The sequence below is a fragment of the Scophthalmus maximus genome, chromosome 4, assembly GCF_022379125.1.
Source record: "Scophthalmus maximus strain ysfricsl-2021 chromosome 4, ASM2237912v1, whole genome shotgun sequence".
NCBI classification, from domain to species: Eukaryota; Metazoa; Chordata; class Actinopteri; order Pleuronectiformes; family Scophthalmidae; genus Scophthalmus; species Scophthalmus maximus.
Window position 1 is genome coordinate 2,685,671 of NC_061518.1, and position 19,330 is coordinate 2,705,000.

At 42.7% G+C, this 19,330-nt stretch overlaps 2 protein-coding genes across 3 annotated transcripts in view; both read left to right on the forward strand.

The window, feature by feature from the left end:
• The first annotated feature begins 151 nt into the window (after positions 1–151).
• Positions 152–3,311, forward strand: LOC118302479. Its single transcript, XM_035628643.2, has 3 exons — positions 152–1,585; positions 1,667–1,728; positions 1,811–3,311. Exons 1-3 carry the CDS (start codon positions 1,563–1,565, stop codon positions 3,130–3,132), a joined length of 1,407 nt encoding a protein of 468 aa, XP_035484536.2. The 5' UTR covers positions 152–1,562; the 3' UTR covers positions 3,133–3,311.
• A 1,420-nt stretch (positions 3,312–4,731) lies between these two features.
• prmt3 (protein arginine methyltransferase 3) overlaps positions 4,732–19,330 on the forward strand; it is a 52,951-nt gene continuing 38,352 nt past the window's right edge. For both annotated transcript variants that reach the window (XR_007030611.1, XM_035628929.2), the window contains exons 1-10: positions 4,732–4,888; positions 5,152–5,275; positions 6,926–7,008; positions 7,111–7,160; positions 7,344–7,449; positions 9,026–9,191; positions 9,662–9,803; positions 11,278–11,343; positions 12,943–13,064; positions 16,687–16,786. Coding sequence is in view for 1 of the 2 variants with exons in the window: in XM_035628929.2 (XP_035484822.2) it covers positions 4,867–4,888; positions 5,152–5,275; positions 6,926–7,008; positions 7,111–7,160; positions 7,344–7,449; positions 9,026–9,191; positions 9,662–9,803; positions 11,278–11,343; positions 12,943–13,064; positions 16,687–16,786 (981 nt within the window). In the remaining variant the exon portion in view is untranslated. The remainder of the gene's footprint in view (positions 4,889–5,151; positions 5,276–6,925; positions 7,009–7,110; positions 7,161–7,343; positions 7,450–9,025; positions 9,192–9,661; positions 9,804–11,277; positions 11,344–12,942; positions 13,065–16,686; positions 16,787–19,330) is intronic.

Consider the following 19,330-nt stretch of genomic DNA (forward strand, 5'->3'; position numbering starts at 1 on the left):
TGTCGACATATTTTTTGAAGCCAAACAGCGGTTGAACAGCTAAAGGTCTTAACGGCTGCGTTTTATTTCTGATGACAATGAACAACAAAGATGAATTTGAACTTTGGATTTCTTGTTCATTTGATGACAAAATCCTCTTGGGACTTTAAAGTATCGGCATCTTTTCTTTAACCATCTTTATCTCGGTTTCATTTAAAATATTCCATTTTCATTGTATGTGTTTTATTCGAATTTGCTTTTTATTCCTGTGAAATGTGACTCTCTCCTCTTCTCTTTCATCTTTGTCGAAAACGAGGGCAACCTCGGCAAATTTTAAATACAGACTTGAATGCGTGAATTCATCATCTTCAATTTTATGTCCTATCATTATTGTGTTTCGATGTTTTCCATTGCTCCATAAAAGGCACTTAGCTTTGCCTTTGTATTTGAGAGATGAAGTTCAAATGAACCTGCCTCATCTCTCCCTTGATCTACCAGCGCCCCCTTGTGACGAAATGTGGTTCCACACATTGTGCGTGGATTATTTTTTCTCCAGCAGGTTTTCTTGAATCAGATCTAATCGTTAATTTCTACAAACTTATGCTGCTTAAAATGATTATGCAGTTTAAAATGATTAAAATTAATAATGGCCCGGCTGCATAGGTTGCAGGGTCCTGGTGCTGTGACACAATATACAACACTTACAAGCTATAACATTAAAGATCTTAGAAACACCTGTACTTTTTAGTAAAAAACTCCTATTGGAAGAAAATGGACAAACCTGAATTAATCACACAAAAGCAGTTACTTCTTGTGCACCTTGTTCACTGTATCTTTCACAATTATCAGAGTAGTACTCATTGATTTGGAGCAAAACAGTCATATTACAGACTTATTTTGGTGTTTTTGCTTTTTTTCTTCAATCTTTCCTTTTGATCTAACATTAACCCCCCCCTCCCCCCACAAATCTGCAGCATTCCTCTTTTAAAATACATGGGGTATATTTTAAACACAGTAAAACAAGGCTGCAACTAACGATTATTTTTTCATCATCGATTCATCTGTCGATTATCTTCTCAATTAATCGATTTGTTGTTTGTTCCATAAAATGTCATAAAATTGTGAAAAATGTTGACCACATTTCCCAAAAACCAAAGATATTTAGTTCACTGTCAGAGGAGCAAATAAACCAGAAAATATTATCACATTTAAGATGCTGAAATCAGAGTATTTTGACCTTTTTTTCCCATAAAAACTACTTTCGGAAACCGATTAATCTATCATCAAAATAGTTCCAAATTAATTTAGTAGTCGATACTAATCAACTAACTGTTGCAGCTCTACAGGAAACACTCAAATCCTCCATAAAGTGACGCTGAGCAGAAAACCCCCAGTGTTTTCCTTCTCCCTGCATCATGGCCGCCGTGCGGCAATCAGATCAAAATGTGGAGCAGCTGCATCGATCTGCCGCTCACTGCTCAGAGGTTATAATTCGGGGTCCGGGTCTTTTGTGCCTGATCCAACAGGTGAGTTGTAGCCTGGTTTGGTTTTTGGATATGGTTGCTGCTGAGAAAAGCTGAACAATGAGCTCTACGGATTGTTTGAGGTAAATTTTGTTCTATTCAACAAAGGTAAATGATTCCGGGGAATGTACAATCTCACCCTGCGTTGCCCCTTTACTCTGCAGGCTGTTCGTGCTTTGTCTCTGGCTGCTGCCTTGTGATGTAAATTGTGAGAATTCCCTGAAAGGTATTGTACGATCTGTTAAACCTGCAATTTGACAAACAATTGAGTTCTGAACTGTACCTATGAATGTGTTTTGTTTCAATAGGTTACGTCCTCAAACCTGTCCATTCAGGACATTCCCAACTGGGAGTCCACAATGACAACAGAGACTATGAAAGATTGGGTGAACGCACTATTTTCAGAATTCCCACAGCCGTTTTCAAGACGTCAAGTGTGGACCGAGGGGAAAGTGGCAACATTTACCCGGCTCAAGAAGATCAGCGCAACCCCGACTCTAGATCATCACAAACTCAAAGCCGCCGTCATCCTCATCATCATGCTGTTGTTCCTGGAACGCTAAATGGGAATGTTGAAAACAGCAAAATAAACCGTGGTAAATATAGCTTCAACGTGGGATCGCTTACACGGGGAAGAAGTACTGATGTGTACAAACAATCTGGAAACAAACGGGTCGCTTTTTCTGGTGGCAAGACGATTCATGAAGCAAGCTCGGATTCTGTCTTCTCCACCGGTTCAGTTCAGTCTCAGCTCCGTCGCCATCATACCAGAACCGGGACTAAGGGAGGTTTTTTGCCTGTTCAGGTAGACAAAGCTCCGGTAAGCTTTGGACACAACAGCAGAGAGGGCCTCCTGTCTTCACACAGCAATACAGACGGTCAGAACATTCAAGCCATCAAGTCCAGTCGGAAGTCCGAGTCTCACAGGAGTCATGTAAACCCCTCCGGACCCATCGTACCAGCAGAAAAAGTTAGACCACGGGTGCCATGGAGCCCCAGGGCCTTGAGAGGCGATGTTACGTCTGAAGAAAGAGGATACGCCAACGTCCGGCGTCTCAAGCCTGGTTTGGACAAAAAACAGCCCCATGCCAGTTCTGCTGGAGGGACGAAGTTCCCCGCAACAGGTTTACCATCTGCAAATCAGAACCGAGGCAGTTATAGCCACGATTCAACAAAAGTGGGATTTGGTCACGGTGTTCTAACATCAAGTGAAAGGCCGCAAAATTTCATTAACAATCGCAGAGAAAGCCAACCCTTCCGTCTGCATTTCCCACCACCAAATAAAGCACATATTCCTGCCCAGGGAAAATTCCAACCTTTCCAGAGACTCCTTGCCAATGACGACCCCTCATCAGACAGTAACGCAACGTCCACGCAGACGTCTGCGGGGACGGGCCCTCCCCCCAGTGGTTTGAACTCAACAGGTGTAACTTCAACAGTTGCTCCTTCAGTCTCTGGAGAGCCGAGCACCAATTCGTCTTCACCCATCCAGACGGAAGACCGAGATGCAGAACCCCAAGGGTCGAACCTCGAGGATTCAGCAGAAGCTGGACCTTCCTTGAACCAAAATCAATTAAGTACGGCTTTTCCTCCACAGCTACCACCAGAAGAAACGGAGGGGGAAATGTGACGCTTTTCAAGTCCCTCTTTGGAGACGCATCATTCTCGAGTATGAACTGGGCTACAGAGCTTCTGTATATAACAAGTCTGTGAATGCAGGAGTTGTAAAGGTTACAGTGGTTAAAGCGTTTTTCACCCCAGATCTTAAACATGCCTGCCTCTTGTCATGGAAAGGATGTGACTTTGAATAAATATTTCAAAAAAAATAATTAGTTTGTTATTATTTTCTACCTTTTTTTTTTTACAAAAATAATAAGCAAACTTGCAAACAACAGGTGTAAGTACACATAAATGGAATTAGCTTGACATGCACAATAGCATCTAATTAAAATGAGTCCCCATGTTGTGCCTTTAATATGGACACAGTCTACACGTCATCATATTCTGACATTCGCTAACATGGTGCTGCCAATTACTACAGGTAGCTAATTGTTTGCTACAGTTAGCTTAACAGGTAGCTTAATGTTTGGTACAGGTAGCTTAATGTTTGGTACAGTTAACTTAATGGGTGGCTTAATGTTTGGTACAGGTAACTTACTGTTTGGTACAGGTAGCTTAACAGGTAGCTAATTTCTTAGCTTAATAGGTAGCTAATTGCTTGGTACAGTTAGCTTAACAGGTAGTTATTGTTTGGTACAGTTAGCTTAACAGGTAGCTTATTGTTTGGTACAGTTAGCTTAACAGGTAGCTTATTGTTTGGTACAGTTAGCTTAACAGGTAGCTTATTGTTTTACTAACGTTAGCCACCCCTGAAGCTTCTACCTGAAATGAAGTTGCATGTTTTTAGTTTCATGGTAGATGTTAACGCCACCCACTCCCACTTCAGCTAGCTGCTTTAGTTGCTACTTGCTACAAGTTGCGTTCACCTGGCTCCTCTCTGCCGCAGGTAGAAGGCATTTATATTGGTCTATTTTAATTACCCCCCCCCCCCACACACACACACACACTTAATGAATAATATCCGGATTTGTAAAACATTAATGAAAGAAATTAGTCAATTTAATTAATTGCACGTTCTCCATCTAGACAACAATAATCAAGTGTACCTTATAAATGCCACTTTACACCTGTAACACCTGGACACGATTATAAACTCTTCTAACTTTTGAAAACACACCCTTATATTTGCGGAACCACATCAAAGGGCGACTTTACTGTTTCTTTTTCCTCCAACTACTAGACCCCCTGACTAATGTTGCGTTTCACTGTACCTCGGATCTCGGATGTCCGAACCCGGAAGTCGGGGTGGTGAATTTTTTTTTTCCCGACGTGTATATATGTTTAAAGCTTTATTTAAATATTAGTTTCTGTGTTTTTATTGTATATTTTAGCTCTTTTTATGATACTATGCTGCTGTAATGAGTACATTTCGCTGGCGTGGGATGAATAAAGTTCTATATTATCTTATCTTAATTTTATTTCAGGTTATTCTCTTTTATTTTCGTCTCTAGTGCGCCTCAGACTCATATCAAGGATTTTTCTTTTTTAATACCATACGGTTGGCTTACCTTGTTTCTTTGTTTTTTCTATCAAAACAGAAAAAATAAAACAAAAATAAATTAAAATAGTATTACATGGCATAAAATGCATAAAAACACATACTTCGGGCGACATCTTGTGGTGTACACGAGGAAGTGCCTGCTCAGACTTCCCTCGTCCCGCTCGAAACCACGCCCACTTATGTGTCATTCCTGACGTCACCCGACGTCACCAGGAAGTGCACTCAACCCGAGGCGGCGGCAACATGGCGGAGTACACAGACGCACGTGAGTGTTGTAAATAGTGAAAATTACACTGCGAAATTGTTGCTTCTTAATAATTAAAGTGCCTATTTTAGGTTGGCGACACTTTCTTCTGCGTACCGGACTTCATAAACGTTTGTGTTGTGTTGCGTTACACGAGCTTTGTACCCACATGTCGTGTGTCCGTGGAAACTAGTTAGCTTACTGCCACCGAAGTTAACAGTAAGCGGCTTCGTGGATTTCACACGAAGCTGTAAAGAAGTTTTATTTTCACTTTCCTCTGGCAGACGCTGGTGGAGCTGCCAAGGACATGCCCGAGCTCTCAGACGAGGATGAAGAGCAGTGGCAGTGTATGGACGAGGAGGAGGAGGAGGAGGACGGTCAGCCGGTGAGCTGTCTGTTCTGTGAAAGGTGAGAGATGCTGGAGGAGACAGACTGCCCCTTTAACACACACACACACACACACACACACACACACACACACACACACGCACACGCACACGTACATGGCGAGTGTTATTTAAAATATATACTGATGTATGCAAAAGTTTGTACACCCCTGTGCATATGAAATATTTTGTTTATTTTCTGGCATAAACTAAATGTAAACCTTGCAACTCAACTGCATTTTGATAGACATCACCTGCAAATGCTTTTTTTAACAGTAACATATGAATTTGTACCCACTTTCACACACACACACACACACACACACACAGTGTGTTCAACATCTACCTGCCCACAAGTCAGATCGTCAGCGATGTCCAGTTCAGTGGAACGTTGGCGGCTGTAATTACATTATTGACTTATTGTACGATACATGAATATGAAATCAACAATTTTTATTGACCACAATAACAGCCATTGTGTTTACATGCGTGTTTTGTTGACATAAGAATGAACGTCAACAGCAGTCCAGCAAAGTCTCGCTGCTTCTGTCCTCTCATCTGTTATCCTCATATGATTAATCAATAACTGGTTTGGTTTATTAAATGTCAGAAAATATGGATTTTTAAATATTTTTCAAAAGGCACCGTGTCACAAAACGACCAAGCTCACATGATTCAGTATCAAACAATGGTCTTAAAATGACGATAATATCGTTTATCCCAATAATTTCTGGGAAAAGATATTGTGCTACAAAAAGACGTTATTGTTCCTAAAGCTTCAGCTTCAGTCCGTTCGTATATTAGGTCCATGTATTGTTTCCTGTGCCGCTGGCTGCCACGTGTCACAGAAGAATAACATTTCCACCCCTTGTGCTTATCTTGCAAAGAGAGGGGGTGGGACACTTCATAAATCAACTGAATATGTAATTTTAAACTACTCTGCAGTGATTCTCTCTTCCCCTCCAGGGGGGAACTGAGCTGTAATATTTCAACACCCACTTTCATTCAAACCGTGACCAGACATGTATTCGAATAGACTAATGTGACTTCCATCAGTCTCTTGTCTGTGGTTCTAAATGTTGTTTTCAACCTTTTTAACAACTTCTACTTGGGAGTGTTTATGTTTCTGTGGTTCTGAATTAAAATGAGACATCAAAACTTTGACCTACTGATCAGTAAGGTCTTCACTTTCCCTCGCTAGCATATCTAGCTGTTACTGTAACTTGAAGTCCAGACTCAAGAGCCACGAAAAGTGTTGTCATTTTCATGAATATTAATGTTTGATTGCGCTTATTGTAGGGCTGCAAGTAACGATATTCATTATCTATTAATCTGTTCATTATTTTAATTTCCATTAGTTGTTTGGTCCACGAAATGTTGATCGTGTTTCCCAAAACCCCCAAGATGATGTTTTGTTTTGTCCACACACCAAAGATATACAGTTTACCATCATAGAGGAGCAAAGAAGCCAGAAATTGTTCACATTTGAGAAGATGAAATCCGATAATTTGTAGTTTTTTTTTTCATAAAAACTACTTAAACCGATTAATCGATTATCAAAATAGTTGCTGATTAATTAAGTAGTCGATTACTAATCGATTAACCTTTGCAGCTCTGATTTGTTGCAATGGTTACATCTTTGTGTATTTTTAAGACTTTGTTTGTTTTTCAGACTGCTGAGCTCTGTAGCTGCCACCTTGCAGCACTGCACGGCCGAGCATCAGGTCAACCTCGTAGACGTGATAAGAAAACACAGTGAGTAGACGCGAATGCTCAGTGCTTCACTCAGGAATCGGAAGATTTATTAAGGTTTTGTTGAAACGACTCACCGTCACCACCTCTTTTTGTCCTCACTAGGTTTAGACGACTACGGATACATAAAAATGATCAACTTCGTACGGTCAACAGTAAGTACGTTCTTCTTTCTGTTAAGCAGCTGATTTCAGATATGATTCCCCCATTTAAGTCACAAGCTCCATTTTACACCCTTCACATCTTAAAATATCAGAAAACTAATACAGAAAAATAGACAAGTAATTGCAAAAAACAATGGGACAAAAAAAAAACCTTAAACAAATCTGTGTTTATAGAAATGTGATGCATCCTGTTTGATGGGGCTGCCAGACGCTCCGTTACCCTGGGAGAGTGAAGCCTTCCTGCGGCCTGTCCTACAGGACGACCCCCTGCTGCAGACGGGTACGTTGACTCCTTTGAGTTTGATGCCACAGTTTTTGCAACAAAGGCAAAACTTTTTATACAAGTTCCAAATGGCCACACCAGTTTATTAGTTATAGAATCGAGGACGCATACATACAGGCAGGCAGTTAATTTATTTTTTAATTCATATTATTAAGTGAAAGGAAACAGTAGGTGAGACAAGATACAGAATGTGATACACGGGGTTTGCACTAGTTTAGGCTGAAAGGAGTCATTTATTGTAATAGAAATAAAACAAACTGACAAAATAAATAATAATTTAAAAAAAATTGTATTTCTGTGTTTGTGCAAGTGTGCCTGAGGAGGCGTAGGGTGATATTTGAGAATATATAAAGATGAATCAAGAGGGTAGCGGAAGGAAAAATGTTAAATTAAAAAAAGGAGGAGAAAAATAAGAGAGATTATTAATGATAAATAAAAGGGTGGGGGCAGTCTCTCCTGAAGGTCATCCACGGTGTTGCAGTCAGTTGTACATGTGAAACGTGACAGTGGTAGTTGTGTGAAGAATGTAGGAAGAGAAGTTTTAAATCCTCACACGGTTTCTCCTCCTGGCTCATTGTGCGTTTGTCCAATTGTCAGTTTTATAAAGTTCCAATAACTGTTGGATCATGCAACATGCCAGGTTTCCTGACCATACCTTCCGCAAAGTACAGTGAAGATTCTTCTTATGCACCTGCTCACACTTCAAAACCACCAGCAGAAATATTAAAAACATTTGTGTTCGTGCAGCCTCACGGCTTTAAAATGACGCCTCTGAAATCAGTTACACGTGTTCTGTTCAATGTGAAAGATAAGTGGTGACTATGAATTCACAAACAAATCTTTGTTTAATCTTCAGGTTTCCGTCCTTTTACGTATGGGGCTGCAAGATATTTACACTGACGGTATTTAGATTTTCTCCTGACAGACTAAAATGATCTTTGAGCCACTCGACGGTCGTGCATCCTTATTTTTCTGGTGAGGCTGTTGAATCTGACAGTGCTGCTTATATTGCAGTTAATTAAAGGAGACTCTCGTTAAAAAGACCTCCTGGGATGGAGCAGGATTTGGTTTTGTGTTTAGTTGCGGAGAAGATTAATGTTAGTGAAGTGACAGATTGTCCAGTTGAGAATAATCAAAAGTGTTTTATCTCATTCGCCCGCTAGACTTCGCTTTTAGAAACGGGTCCCTGTGCCCGCTGCGCTGCTTCTAGATGTATGAATGAATATATAAAATGGCAGCTCCAGAAAGAATCCATTGCTTTCTGATTCTGATCTCTTTCTATTATTCTTAGTTACAGGGTCAATTACTATTATTGTTAAAGATTATACTTTGTTAAAACCCTCTGGACAACTTATGGGTAAGTGCAATGATTATATGACTTTTTTAAACATCTGGGAGGTTTGAAAATCATAATTCAATGCAGATGGATAAAATAAGTCCGTGTTCATATGAGTTGCAGCATTTTAAAAATACAACAGAACACAAAACAGGCACGGGACAGAAAATGTGTTTGGTGTCTTTCTGTTCAGTCTTATGTGTCTTGTTTGTCTCGCTCTCTCTGTGTTTCTGACAGATCCCGAGGAGCTCTGTGACACTCAGGGGTCGAGTGCGTCGTCGTGCCCATCGTCCGGGCCCGGGTCCCATGATGCAACGCTGCTGAGGGCACAGGCTGCCGAGGAGCGAGCCCGTCAGTCTGAGGAGGCGCTGTCCAGAGCCATGGACGACCTGCACAAACTCAAGTCAGTGACGCTTCTGAACTTTTTGTGGTTTTAGTTTATTTCTCTTCAGTCTTTTTTTGCTTTTAGTATTCTTGAGATGTAGTTTCACCCTCTGCACCACCCTCCGGGGGCCAGAAGGGGGCCACAGTGAACCCAGTATTGCAGAAACGTGAACTACAATACCTTGTGGAGGAAGTTTGGAGGAAGGGGAAAGATTAAAAAAAAAAAAAAAAGGAAGGGAAAATTCCACTGCAGCATGGAGGTGAAAGTGAGGAGGGGAGGTAGGGAGGGGGGGGCAATAAGGGAAAATTACAGAAAGAGTGAGGTTGGGGGGGAGTAGGGGGCTTTGAAGGCAGTTAGAAAGATAAATGCCTCACATCTCCTCCATTTACTGCTACGTCCTGCATGAAGGTTGTGTGTGCGCTCTCTTCCTTTTGTGCCGCGTCCCGATGTGAGAAGTTAGAAGCAGATCTGTATCGTTCTTCTCCCAGGCTGCTCGCTCAGGGTTTGGTGCTGAATGCGGAAACGGGCCGACCGGGTAACCTGGGCACCGTGGCCGAGCTCCGCGAAGATGAGGACGAGGCCTACTTTAGCTCCTACGGCCACTACGGCATCCACGAGGAGATGCTGAAGGTTTGAGTCTCGCACAAGCGCGCACACACACACACACACACACACACACACACACACACACACACACTCAAACACACATCACCGACCAGGGCCTGCGGGTCTCTCCACACTCTTGCGAGTCACGTCTTCGCAGAGCAGAAAGTGGGCTCATCAGCGTACGTCCTGGATGACAGATTCCGATGGGTGTGTGTGTAGCACACAAAATGAAATAATCATCTTTTTTATGCAAACATTGATACTGAGGGACATGGACATTTTCTCAAAAGTGACACATCAGCAATAAGTGCTGAGATCTCGTGTGAGACGCTGCACAGGAATGCTCCCAAATGAGGAAATTAATTTGTACCACTCCTTAACCCCTGAAACCCTGAAAAATGTCAATGAGGTGTGTGTGTGTGTGTGTGTGTGTGTGTGTGTGTGTGTGTGTGTGTGTGTGTGTGTGTGTGTGTGTGTGTGTGTGTGTGTGTGTGTGTGTGTCTCTCTCTCTCTCTCTCTCCCTCTCCCTCTCTCTCTCTCTCTCTCTCTCTCTCTTGGTGGGTGTGTGTCTACTTACCGCAGTGCTTCCATATATTCCCGTTGGTTGTCCTGATTGGTGCGGAGCACTGTGAAGTTTTGCGTCGTGTGTGTGTGCGTAAGGCTGTAAAGCTCCAACACTACCTCAGGATGGGGTCAAGAGCACGTGATGTGCTTTGCAGGAAAAAAGTGGTCAAACTCTTCTACATGCTGCCGTCAAAGTGCATCACCTATGACGCACGCTGCCCGAGTGTGTGTGAAAGAGGCCGTCCCGAGTTAGATTCCGTTTGAAAATGAAGGAGCCTGATTGGAAAAAGCTGCTGCACTACTGTTTTAAATCTACACACACGCGTATTAAAAAATGTAGCTTGTCCCTGTAAATCAACACAAACGTGAGAATCAGATGCTCCTCATCTGTCATTTGTGTTATCGGTCAGGAAATTAGCGATTCTATATTAAACCCAAAGTCTAAAAAATGCTGCATGACACTTTACCTCAAGAGAAACTATGTAGCTTAATGATGTATTACTGAAAACAAAGTATTGAGTTTCCTCTGTCCCACTGCGTCTCGCACTGAGGCGTGTTCTCGTCATTTCCACCCTTTCTGTAGCTTTTCCCACCAGAGAGCAGTAGCTGGGGGGTTTTGTGGACACATTTGATTGGCAGGTTAATTAGCGAGCCATGACCTGACCCCCAGGAGGAAAACACCTTCTCCCCGTTACATTTATCCGATAAAAGAATCCCCATATTATGTCTGTTATGATCTGCTTTTATCTGAACCTGTGCATTAAAAAAAAAGGATTTATTTTCCCAAGGGGAATGATTTTTGATTCAATCTTATATCTGAACATAGCAAACGTTCCCCAAAAGGTTCTGATTTGTAGTCTTACCCTTCCCTTCATTCCACCAGAGATGCTTTTGTGTATTTCTTCTTTCTTATTGTCCAATGTTCTCTCCGCAGGATAAAGTGCGCACCGAGAGTTACCGCGACTTCATGTACCGCAACCCTGAAGTGTTCCGAGACAAGGTGAGCCGGCTCAACAAATACAAACAGACAAGTGTGTGTGTGTGTGTTTTTGTGTTCATGTATGTACGTGTGCAGGTTGGCTGGTGGGATGTACAGCAAAGCCCATCAACAGAAATAGCCTGTATGCATTTTGCAGGAAAGACATTAATACGGCCGATGGCGTCTGATTTAAAACACTATGTGACTTTATTAGCACCTCGAACGTCAGCTGCAGTGAACTGATAACAGACGCACACGCTATACACGCCACCAAACCCATAACACCCCGTGCAACACCCCCCCCCCATCTCTTTTTCCTTTGCTTTAGTTGCAGGAGGCAGTGGCCTGTATCATGGCCATCCATTATATGGGCGGCTGCTGGTTAGTGCTGGGATGAGGCTGTAGAGGAGGGAGGCAGGTTTTGCGTTGATGGGAACGTACATTATCCCTGTCAGAGCGAAAGCAGTCAGCAGAGAGGGAAGTGTCAGCCCACGGGAAGCGGCAGATGAAGAACAAAACGGGATATTCTTCTTTTCGGTGGTGTTGGGATGGGGGAGGGAGGGGGAGCAGAACGGAAAGATGGAGAAAAGGGTGGTGTTGTGTGTTTTGTCAGCAGTGCGTTTGGTAAACCTCCGTGAACCCATAAAGGCAGCGGGATGTTCACAAGGGGATTTAAAGTTGCCTTAAATAGAGCCACAGATAATCACATAGATGGTTGTACAGTCACTGCCGCTGTGCTGCTGTCAATTAACACCAGCGGGGGGGCGAAGATGAATAAAATTAACTGTAACCAATGGCAACGTGAAATAAGAGGTGATTAAAAGAACTTAAAAGCAGTTTCATAGATTGTGTATATATAAAAATTGGACGTAGTCACCGGGTCCGGAAAGTGAAGCCAATGCGGAAGTGGCCTGAAACCTGTATTCTCTGGAATCACCAGCAGGGGGCGACTTGTTTTATATAACCTCAGTAAACATTTTCCTGAGGAGATTATGGTTCAAAGTCCCATTTAGAGTAGAATAGACGATAAATCGCGGTATGCGTTGAGCGTGGATACTGTGTGATCGATGGTAAGTATCGTTATCCATACAGCCCCTGTGAAAAAGTTTGGGAACTTGTCAGTGCCGGTCTGAAAGCATCTTCGGTCCACAACAGTGGCTGGAGTAAGAAATCTGATTTGTTGATCAGTAACGCTGCGGAGGTTTTCTCAACTTGCTACAGTGTCGTACAATTGTTCTCCAGAATCCTGCGCTATTACAGTTGGGTTTGGCAACAGACGACAGAGCAGAGCCACACAGGTGAAGCGGCCTGGAAAAGTTCGACCTGAGCAGGCAGTGAAAACTTTCTTTTAAAGAATCCACTTAAATTGATTTTTACTTTAGTTATAAATCTCTGCAGGCCTTTAAGAAGGCTCATTATTCATTGATTATATTGTTAGTGCTGCTTTCTCCTAGTAACTGCAAGGAAAGCTTTTTTTTTTTTTTTTTTTTAAAGTAATTGGTTGTTTTTTGTCACCCAGCACATCACCGTCCATCTTATGTGGCCCATCGACGTTTGCATTCGCCCCGACACATTTACCTAACTGTCCTACCCCCCCTCCCCTTCCCTCCCGTCCTCCAGGTGGTGCTCGACGTGGGCTGTGGCACGGGCATACTGTCCATGTTCGCCGCCAGAGCCGGAGCCAAGAAGGTTATCGCAGTCGACCAATCAGAAATCATCTATCAAGCCATGGACATAGTCAGGTGAGACACACACACAGTTATTAGCACTAGTGCTAGCTCCAGCTGCACCTGTCCGCCCCGTGACCCTTCCTTGCCGTGGTGTTAAGCCGGCAGCACTTCTTCCCCTTTGTGTGCAGCAGAGGATTGTGGGTAGAGTAGAGGTCTGCGTGACCTCGAGGCACCTTTTTATTTGTCGCAGCTGGTTGACTTCAATAGAGCTGCTGTCAGCCGCAGGGCCGTAACGCACCTAATTTACACCTGCAGTGTGACTTGACTCGTTCACCCCTCGCCTTTCTTCCCGTCCCCTGCTGTAGCTACAGCGCCGTCCGAAGCCCCGCCGCGCTCGCTCACAAACAAGTAGATGACCCCCCCGTTGGTACTTTTTAATACAGTCATCAGTACAATTTCAGCTTCTTTTTGTTCCAGTTTCCCAGCGGCTGGTTTCTCCACTGTGGAGTCCATTTACCTCCACCGGAGCCTCCCGCTGTCCCCCCACGTCTACCTGGTAGCCACGTCCCCCCCCCGACCCCCACCCTCTCCCTCCCCTGCCTCCGTAATGCATTTTTGAGTTAGGGCCCATTATGACTGCTATTATTACCGTTATGTAAGAGAGTGTCGTATAAGCAAAACAACGGGGTTTTGCTGAAAGAGAAGGACGTTTTAATTTTACAGCCCACTGACTCACTGTTGGGAGTGTGTGTGTTGGCATGCGGGTGGCGTCGCAGGTTCGCCAGCGGTGAAGATTCAGCTAAAGGAAGCGTTGTAAACCCCCCCTCTTCCTCCACTTCATCCTCCTCCCTATACACTCACACACACGTGCCCCTAACTCAAACATGCATAAAGAAACTCCACTCCTGAGTCCAAACCGAATGTTGTCTTGGGTTGTGGTTTTATAGCTTTCATTTCTGTGTCTGTGTGTGTGTTTGTGTGCGTGTGTGAGAGCGAGATGTTTAATATTAAACTTGTAATTAAAGAGACTCCTGTTGGTTGGGCAGGAGCATCCATCTCCTGTCTCCACCCCGTCGCCGAAGTTTAAATGAAAAGCCTGATGTGACTTTCTCCCTTCACAGTCGCTTCCTTAATGGATAATGTCTAAATACTTTTTTTTTTTGATGGATTATCCAGTGAAATGATTTGAATTGTGACACAAAAAAGTGTGTGTGGGGGGAAACGAGCCAATATATTAAATGGATGAGTTGAAATTGAACTTTTTAATGGTGATAGACAGATAATCAGTTTATTTACCGTCACTGGACTTTGGTCATAGAATGCTAAAATATGTCTCTCAGCCTGCTATGCAAAAATTGAATGCATGTAATCTAAGATGGTCAAGCAGAAAAAAAAAATATATATATATATATATATATATATTAAAACATGAATGTTAATTATTTTTATGTTACAGTTCCCGCTGTAGTCATTCAACATGCAAGTTAATTCTCAGAAACCAATTAAATTACATTTTTAAAGACCTTATTGTTTTTCCCTGAGAGAAACTCAATGGAAAAAAAAAATCTATATTGGCAGTTATTGAAAATCTTAATGATCCTTTGTAATCTTCATTGTCTTTGTAAGAACACAAATATCTAAATTAGGATGAATAATAACCTAACATGTGTGAAAAAGGCCTAAATTTACCATCAAATGACAGAAATGTTTTATTTTCTAAGACTCATTTCCTACAATGAACCTCTCTCTCTCTCACACACACACACACACACACACACACACACACACACACACACACACACACACACACACACACACACACACACACACACAAAGCCACACAGATACTGACTCTCTCCCTAGAGTCCTGACATTGTCCTCTAAATTACCCCAATAATGAGATTACAGTGTTTCCCTCTTGTGAAAGGTGGAGGAGGTGGAGGGGTTGAGAGTGAGGGGTGGGGGTGTGTGTGTGTGGCTGTGTGTGTGTTGCGTACTGGTAGAAGGTGATAGCAGCGGTGGCAGTGCAGCAGGGGGAGAGAGGGGGAGAGACAGTTCAAGATAAGGATCGCTGCTACAGAAATGCACTCTGGGCCGCTGTGAGTAATTGTTCTGTCCTCGGTAACATTAGCTGTCATGATAATGGAATATTCACGGAGATTGATACCCGGAGTGGCCGGTCTGAAAGGAAAGATCATTTAAACAAGAGCACCGATCTCACACGTCCCTCCCTGGGACTGACACCGCTGCAGGCCTACAGTTACAGTTTCTGAGGCAAGACTGGAAATATACGGACCAAAGAATATGCTGATCTTGACAAATGTGTAAATTGCCCTAAAAAAAATGTTTGGATAAAGTAATCCAGTTTGTAAAGTTGTTTGTAGTTGAAGTGACCCTTGATGTTTTCGTCCTGAGGGATTTAAAGCTGCATTCGTCACTTTTTTTATATTAATAAAGGGTCAATGATTATGTAATGAGTCACCTGACTCTGCAGGTCTCATCAGCCCTATTGAGTGTTAACAAGCGGCATCGTCAGAACTATGAATTAAAGTACTGTATGTGATTTGAGAAAAAAGATCTTGATACCTGCCAGTAAAGTCGGTTAAAGCAACATCCAACAGTGACATTCAACAAAGGGAAATATAAATGATGAACACATAACTATAATAGAAAATAAAATACTAGAAATAATTATTGGTTTTGAAGTCAGGCTAAGGATAAACTGTAAATAAACAGGAATTTTATGAAGTTTTGTTTTTTGATGATAATCAAACTATTGTGACATAACGTGATATAGATAAGAACAAATTAAAGTGATGTAAAAGCTTCTGCTACCAAAGCAGAGAGAAAAGAAGTATATATATATACACACACACACACACACACACACACACACACACACACACACACACAATCAGGGGGAATATTGAAGCATTTTTCTAATAAGAGGGTTTCATTTTTCTTTCTCCTCTTGTAAAAACATCTGTCAGGAATCCTGTCAGGAATCCTGTCGGGAACCAAACGATCCTTGTTGAATTCAAATGAACGATACTATTTATGATGTATTTATTTGGTGCTAAACTCTCCCTTCCATTTGTTAGGAGCTCTGTCTTCAAACCAAATTGGACTCGGGCAAAGACTTGGAACAGCAAAACAATTCCACTCATCTATAAAAAATAACTTTTTTTATTATATCTCACTTCACTGTAAACTCTTGTCCCTGTCAGGATCCCATAGAACAATGACTCTTGGTTTTTCCATTGATCTGATTGGTCAGTAGTTAGGCTGGGGACAGTGTATTGATCCATTATCTGGATCTTAACTTGCTCTGGAGCGGGTTAGCTGATCATCATAAGTTACCATGATGATTTACCTCGGTAAGAAGGTAACCAGCTTCGTAGGACTGAAAAAATAGTTTCATAGTTCACAGTACAAACCCCAGTAAAGTGAATATTGGAACTTGAATCAGCTGATGACCTGAAATTTGACCCGGTTGCTGACAGGTTCACAGGATAAGGTTCGGCTTTTGAAGTTGATAGTACTGTATGTCAGTGTTGTGTTCACATGAGAAGAATCTATGTGTCGTAATTGGGTTTTTCAGGGTTTGTAGTGTAAACAGTAAAACCACAAAGGGCACTTTTTGTTGGATGCTGCGTGACAGAAAACTGGTCTGACTCCTGCATGTTTCCCAAAGATCCAACCAGTTGGAGGACAAGATCACGCTGATCAAAGGCCGCATAGAAGACATCAGCCTCCCCGTGGAGAAGGTGGACATCATCATCTCCGAATGGATGGTCAGTGCCTGTTTACAGATGTACGCACACATACGTATCATATATTCAGTTTGTGGGAATGCATGAGTTCATGGTCTGAACTCCAAAAATGATGATAGTTCAACTCCAACTCAAATATATATTAATTTATTACGACTGCCCCTATAAAAGATGGATTCTTCAAGTTCAAGCTTTCTCTTTCGTCAGTCAAGAGTGCAGTGCATTTCTGTTACATGGTACAGGTTGCTGCAAATCTAGACCAAGTGGCAACCCACCGTGAAATCATTTATGGTTTATTGGTACCCGTTCTGAAGCCTTGAGTTTAGCATTTTGACCAGCGCCATCTTGTTTTTTTGGGAACCAGACGTAGCAACAGACGTGGGTCTGATTGAGAGCTCGTCCACCTACACCTGCAACCATCTACCGATTGGACAGGGCAGTAGTCAATCACGCTGTATCCACGCTCGAATACATACAGTGCTTTGTCGTCTATTTTACTCTAAATGAGACCATATTCTACTAAATGATCATTGTGCTGTATTGAACTAGAGATATAAACTCCTGAGGAAAATGTTTGCTGACGTTATGAATCAAGTGAGGAGTTGTCATTTTCTCACAGACTTCTATAGAAACTTGAATTTGTTTTGCAACCAGTGTCGGCCTCTGCTGGTGATTCAAGAGAATACAGTCTCCAGGCACGTCCACATTGATTTCATTTCATGGACCAGGTGACTACGTCCATTTTTATAAACCGTCTGTGATCTGGACCCAGTGTTAGTTTTAGAGAGACTGAAGCAGCCCCGAGAAAACCTTATCTTCTGCCTTGTGCTTAGAAGTGTGGTCGTTATCAGAGTAGTTAGCTTTTATTAGCTGGGATAGCTTGCAATGTTACACACATGTCGCTGTCACCCTGAACGTCCTATCAAACCCTGTCTAAAATATGGCAGTTAAATAGAGTGCTGTTTGATAGTTTGTATTAAAAAAAAATAATGAACAAATTGTCGGATAGTCGGACAGTTGATTGACGGACAAAATTCTTAGTTCCAAAAATTAAATATCAGTGAAACGGAGCAATGTACTGTGTCCTGCATATTTTGAGTGGTGCCATAGTTAACAAGCTTGTTGATGGAGACCAGACAATAGACCTCACCTTCATCTTTCCTGGCCATTAGAATTTGCATTTGCACTACTATTAGATCTTAAATGGACATTTGGACTTATTTGGCCGATAAGTTTGTGTGGTGTGAAAATATCTTGGATTCATTTATTTATTTTCCAGCCAACAGTAGAACAAGTGCTATATACTCAAAATCTAAATACTCAACTTAACCACGGACTGGTCCTTTAACATCTAACCAGTGTGCAGAATCCAAGGTTCCAGCAGCAGTGACGCATGTTTTAAACATGGGTCAAAGAGGAGTTAAACTCCACCATAAGCTCCTCTGAATACCAAACCAGGCAGGAGCAGTCCTCCTTCCCCTTGACGCCCATTTATCAGGGAGATTCTCTGTGGCGATACAGGCGGGACGGCCAAAGTTGAACGCACCGCTGAAGTCATCCCTAATTCATGAGCGTCCCGTATCTGTGCCCCCCTCCCACCCTCCACCTCCCCCTATCCATCGAGAAACCCCAGGGTCAGGAGCAGGGGTCATCCAGCCAGAGACCTTCCCCATCCCCTCACCGGGGGAAATTGAAATTCGGGTGGGTGACGTGCCACTGGGACGGTGAGGGATACGGGGCGTAATCTCCGATGACACCGGCTCATCGCGCGCTAATAAATCTAAGAGTCCTCAAGTCACTTCCCATCACTGCGGAGATGGTGGACATTTCTCCGAGTGGCCAGGACTTCAGAAGCCGCCCTCCAATCTGCCTGTGCAAAATGGAAAAAAGGCCAGTTGTCACAGGAGTAGACTTTCTCTCCAGTGTAAATGGCTTTAGACTGTATTAAACTTTAATGGCTCTATCTTATGGCCAGGTAGTGTCGTATTATCTCAGAGAGGAACTGGAGATGCCATCACTCTTGTTTGTGATTTTCTTTTTTTCTTTCGTCAGAGTATGTCATATGCTGTATATCACTGGTTATACATTCTACCCTTATTAATGTAGTAAATAAATTATTGTTGAAATGCTAATGTAATGTTAATTTTCTACTTACATTTAGAGCCTCGGGCTGCACGGTGGTGTAGTGGTTAGCACTTTTGCCTAACAGCAAGAAGGTTCTGGGTTCGAATCCCGGTTCAAACCAACCAGGGCCTTTCCTTTCTGTGTGGAGTTTGCATGTTCTCCCCGTGTATGCGTGGGTTCTCTCCGGGTTCTTCCTCCCGCAGTCCAAACACATGAATGGGGTTAGGTTCATTGGAGACTCTAAATTTACCGTAGGTGTGAATGTGAGAGTGAATGGTTGTCCGTCTCTGTATGTGGCCCTGTGATAGGCTGGCGACCTGTCCAGGGTGAACCCCGCCTCTCAGCCAATGTTAGCTGGGATTGGCTCCAGCCCCCCCGCGACCCTTAAATGGATAAAGTGGTAGACGATGGATGGATGGATGGATGGATGGATGATACCAG

Coding starts and splice junctions, on each gene's coding strand:
- LOC118302479 (XM_035628643.2), top strand. CDS start 1,563: ATGAGCTCTACGGATTGTTTGAG. Junction 1,586..1,666: donor AGCTCTACGGATTGTTTGAG/GTAAATTTTGTT, acceptor TTTACTCTGCAG/GCTGTTCGTGCTTTGTCTCT. Junction 1,729..1,810: donor TTGTGAGAATTCCCTGAAAG/GTATTGTACGAT, acceptor TTGTTTCAATAG/GTTACGTCCTCAAACCTGTC.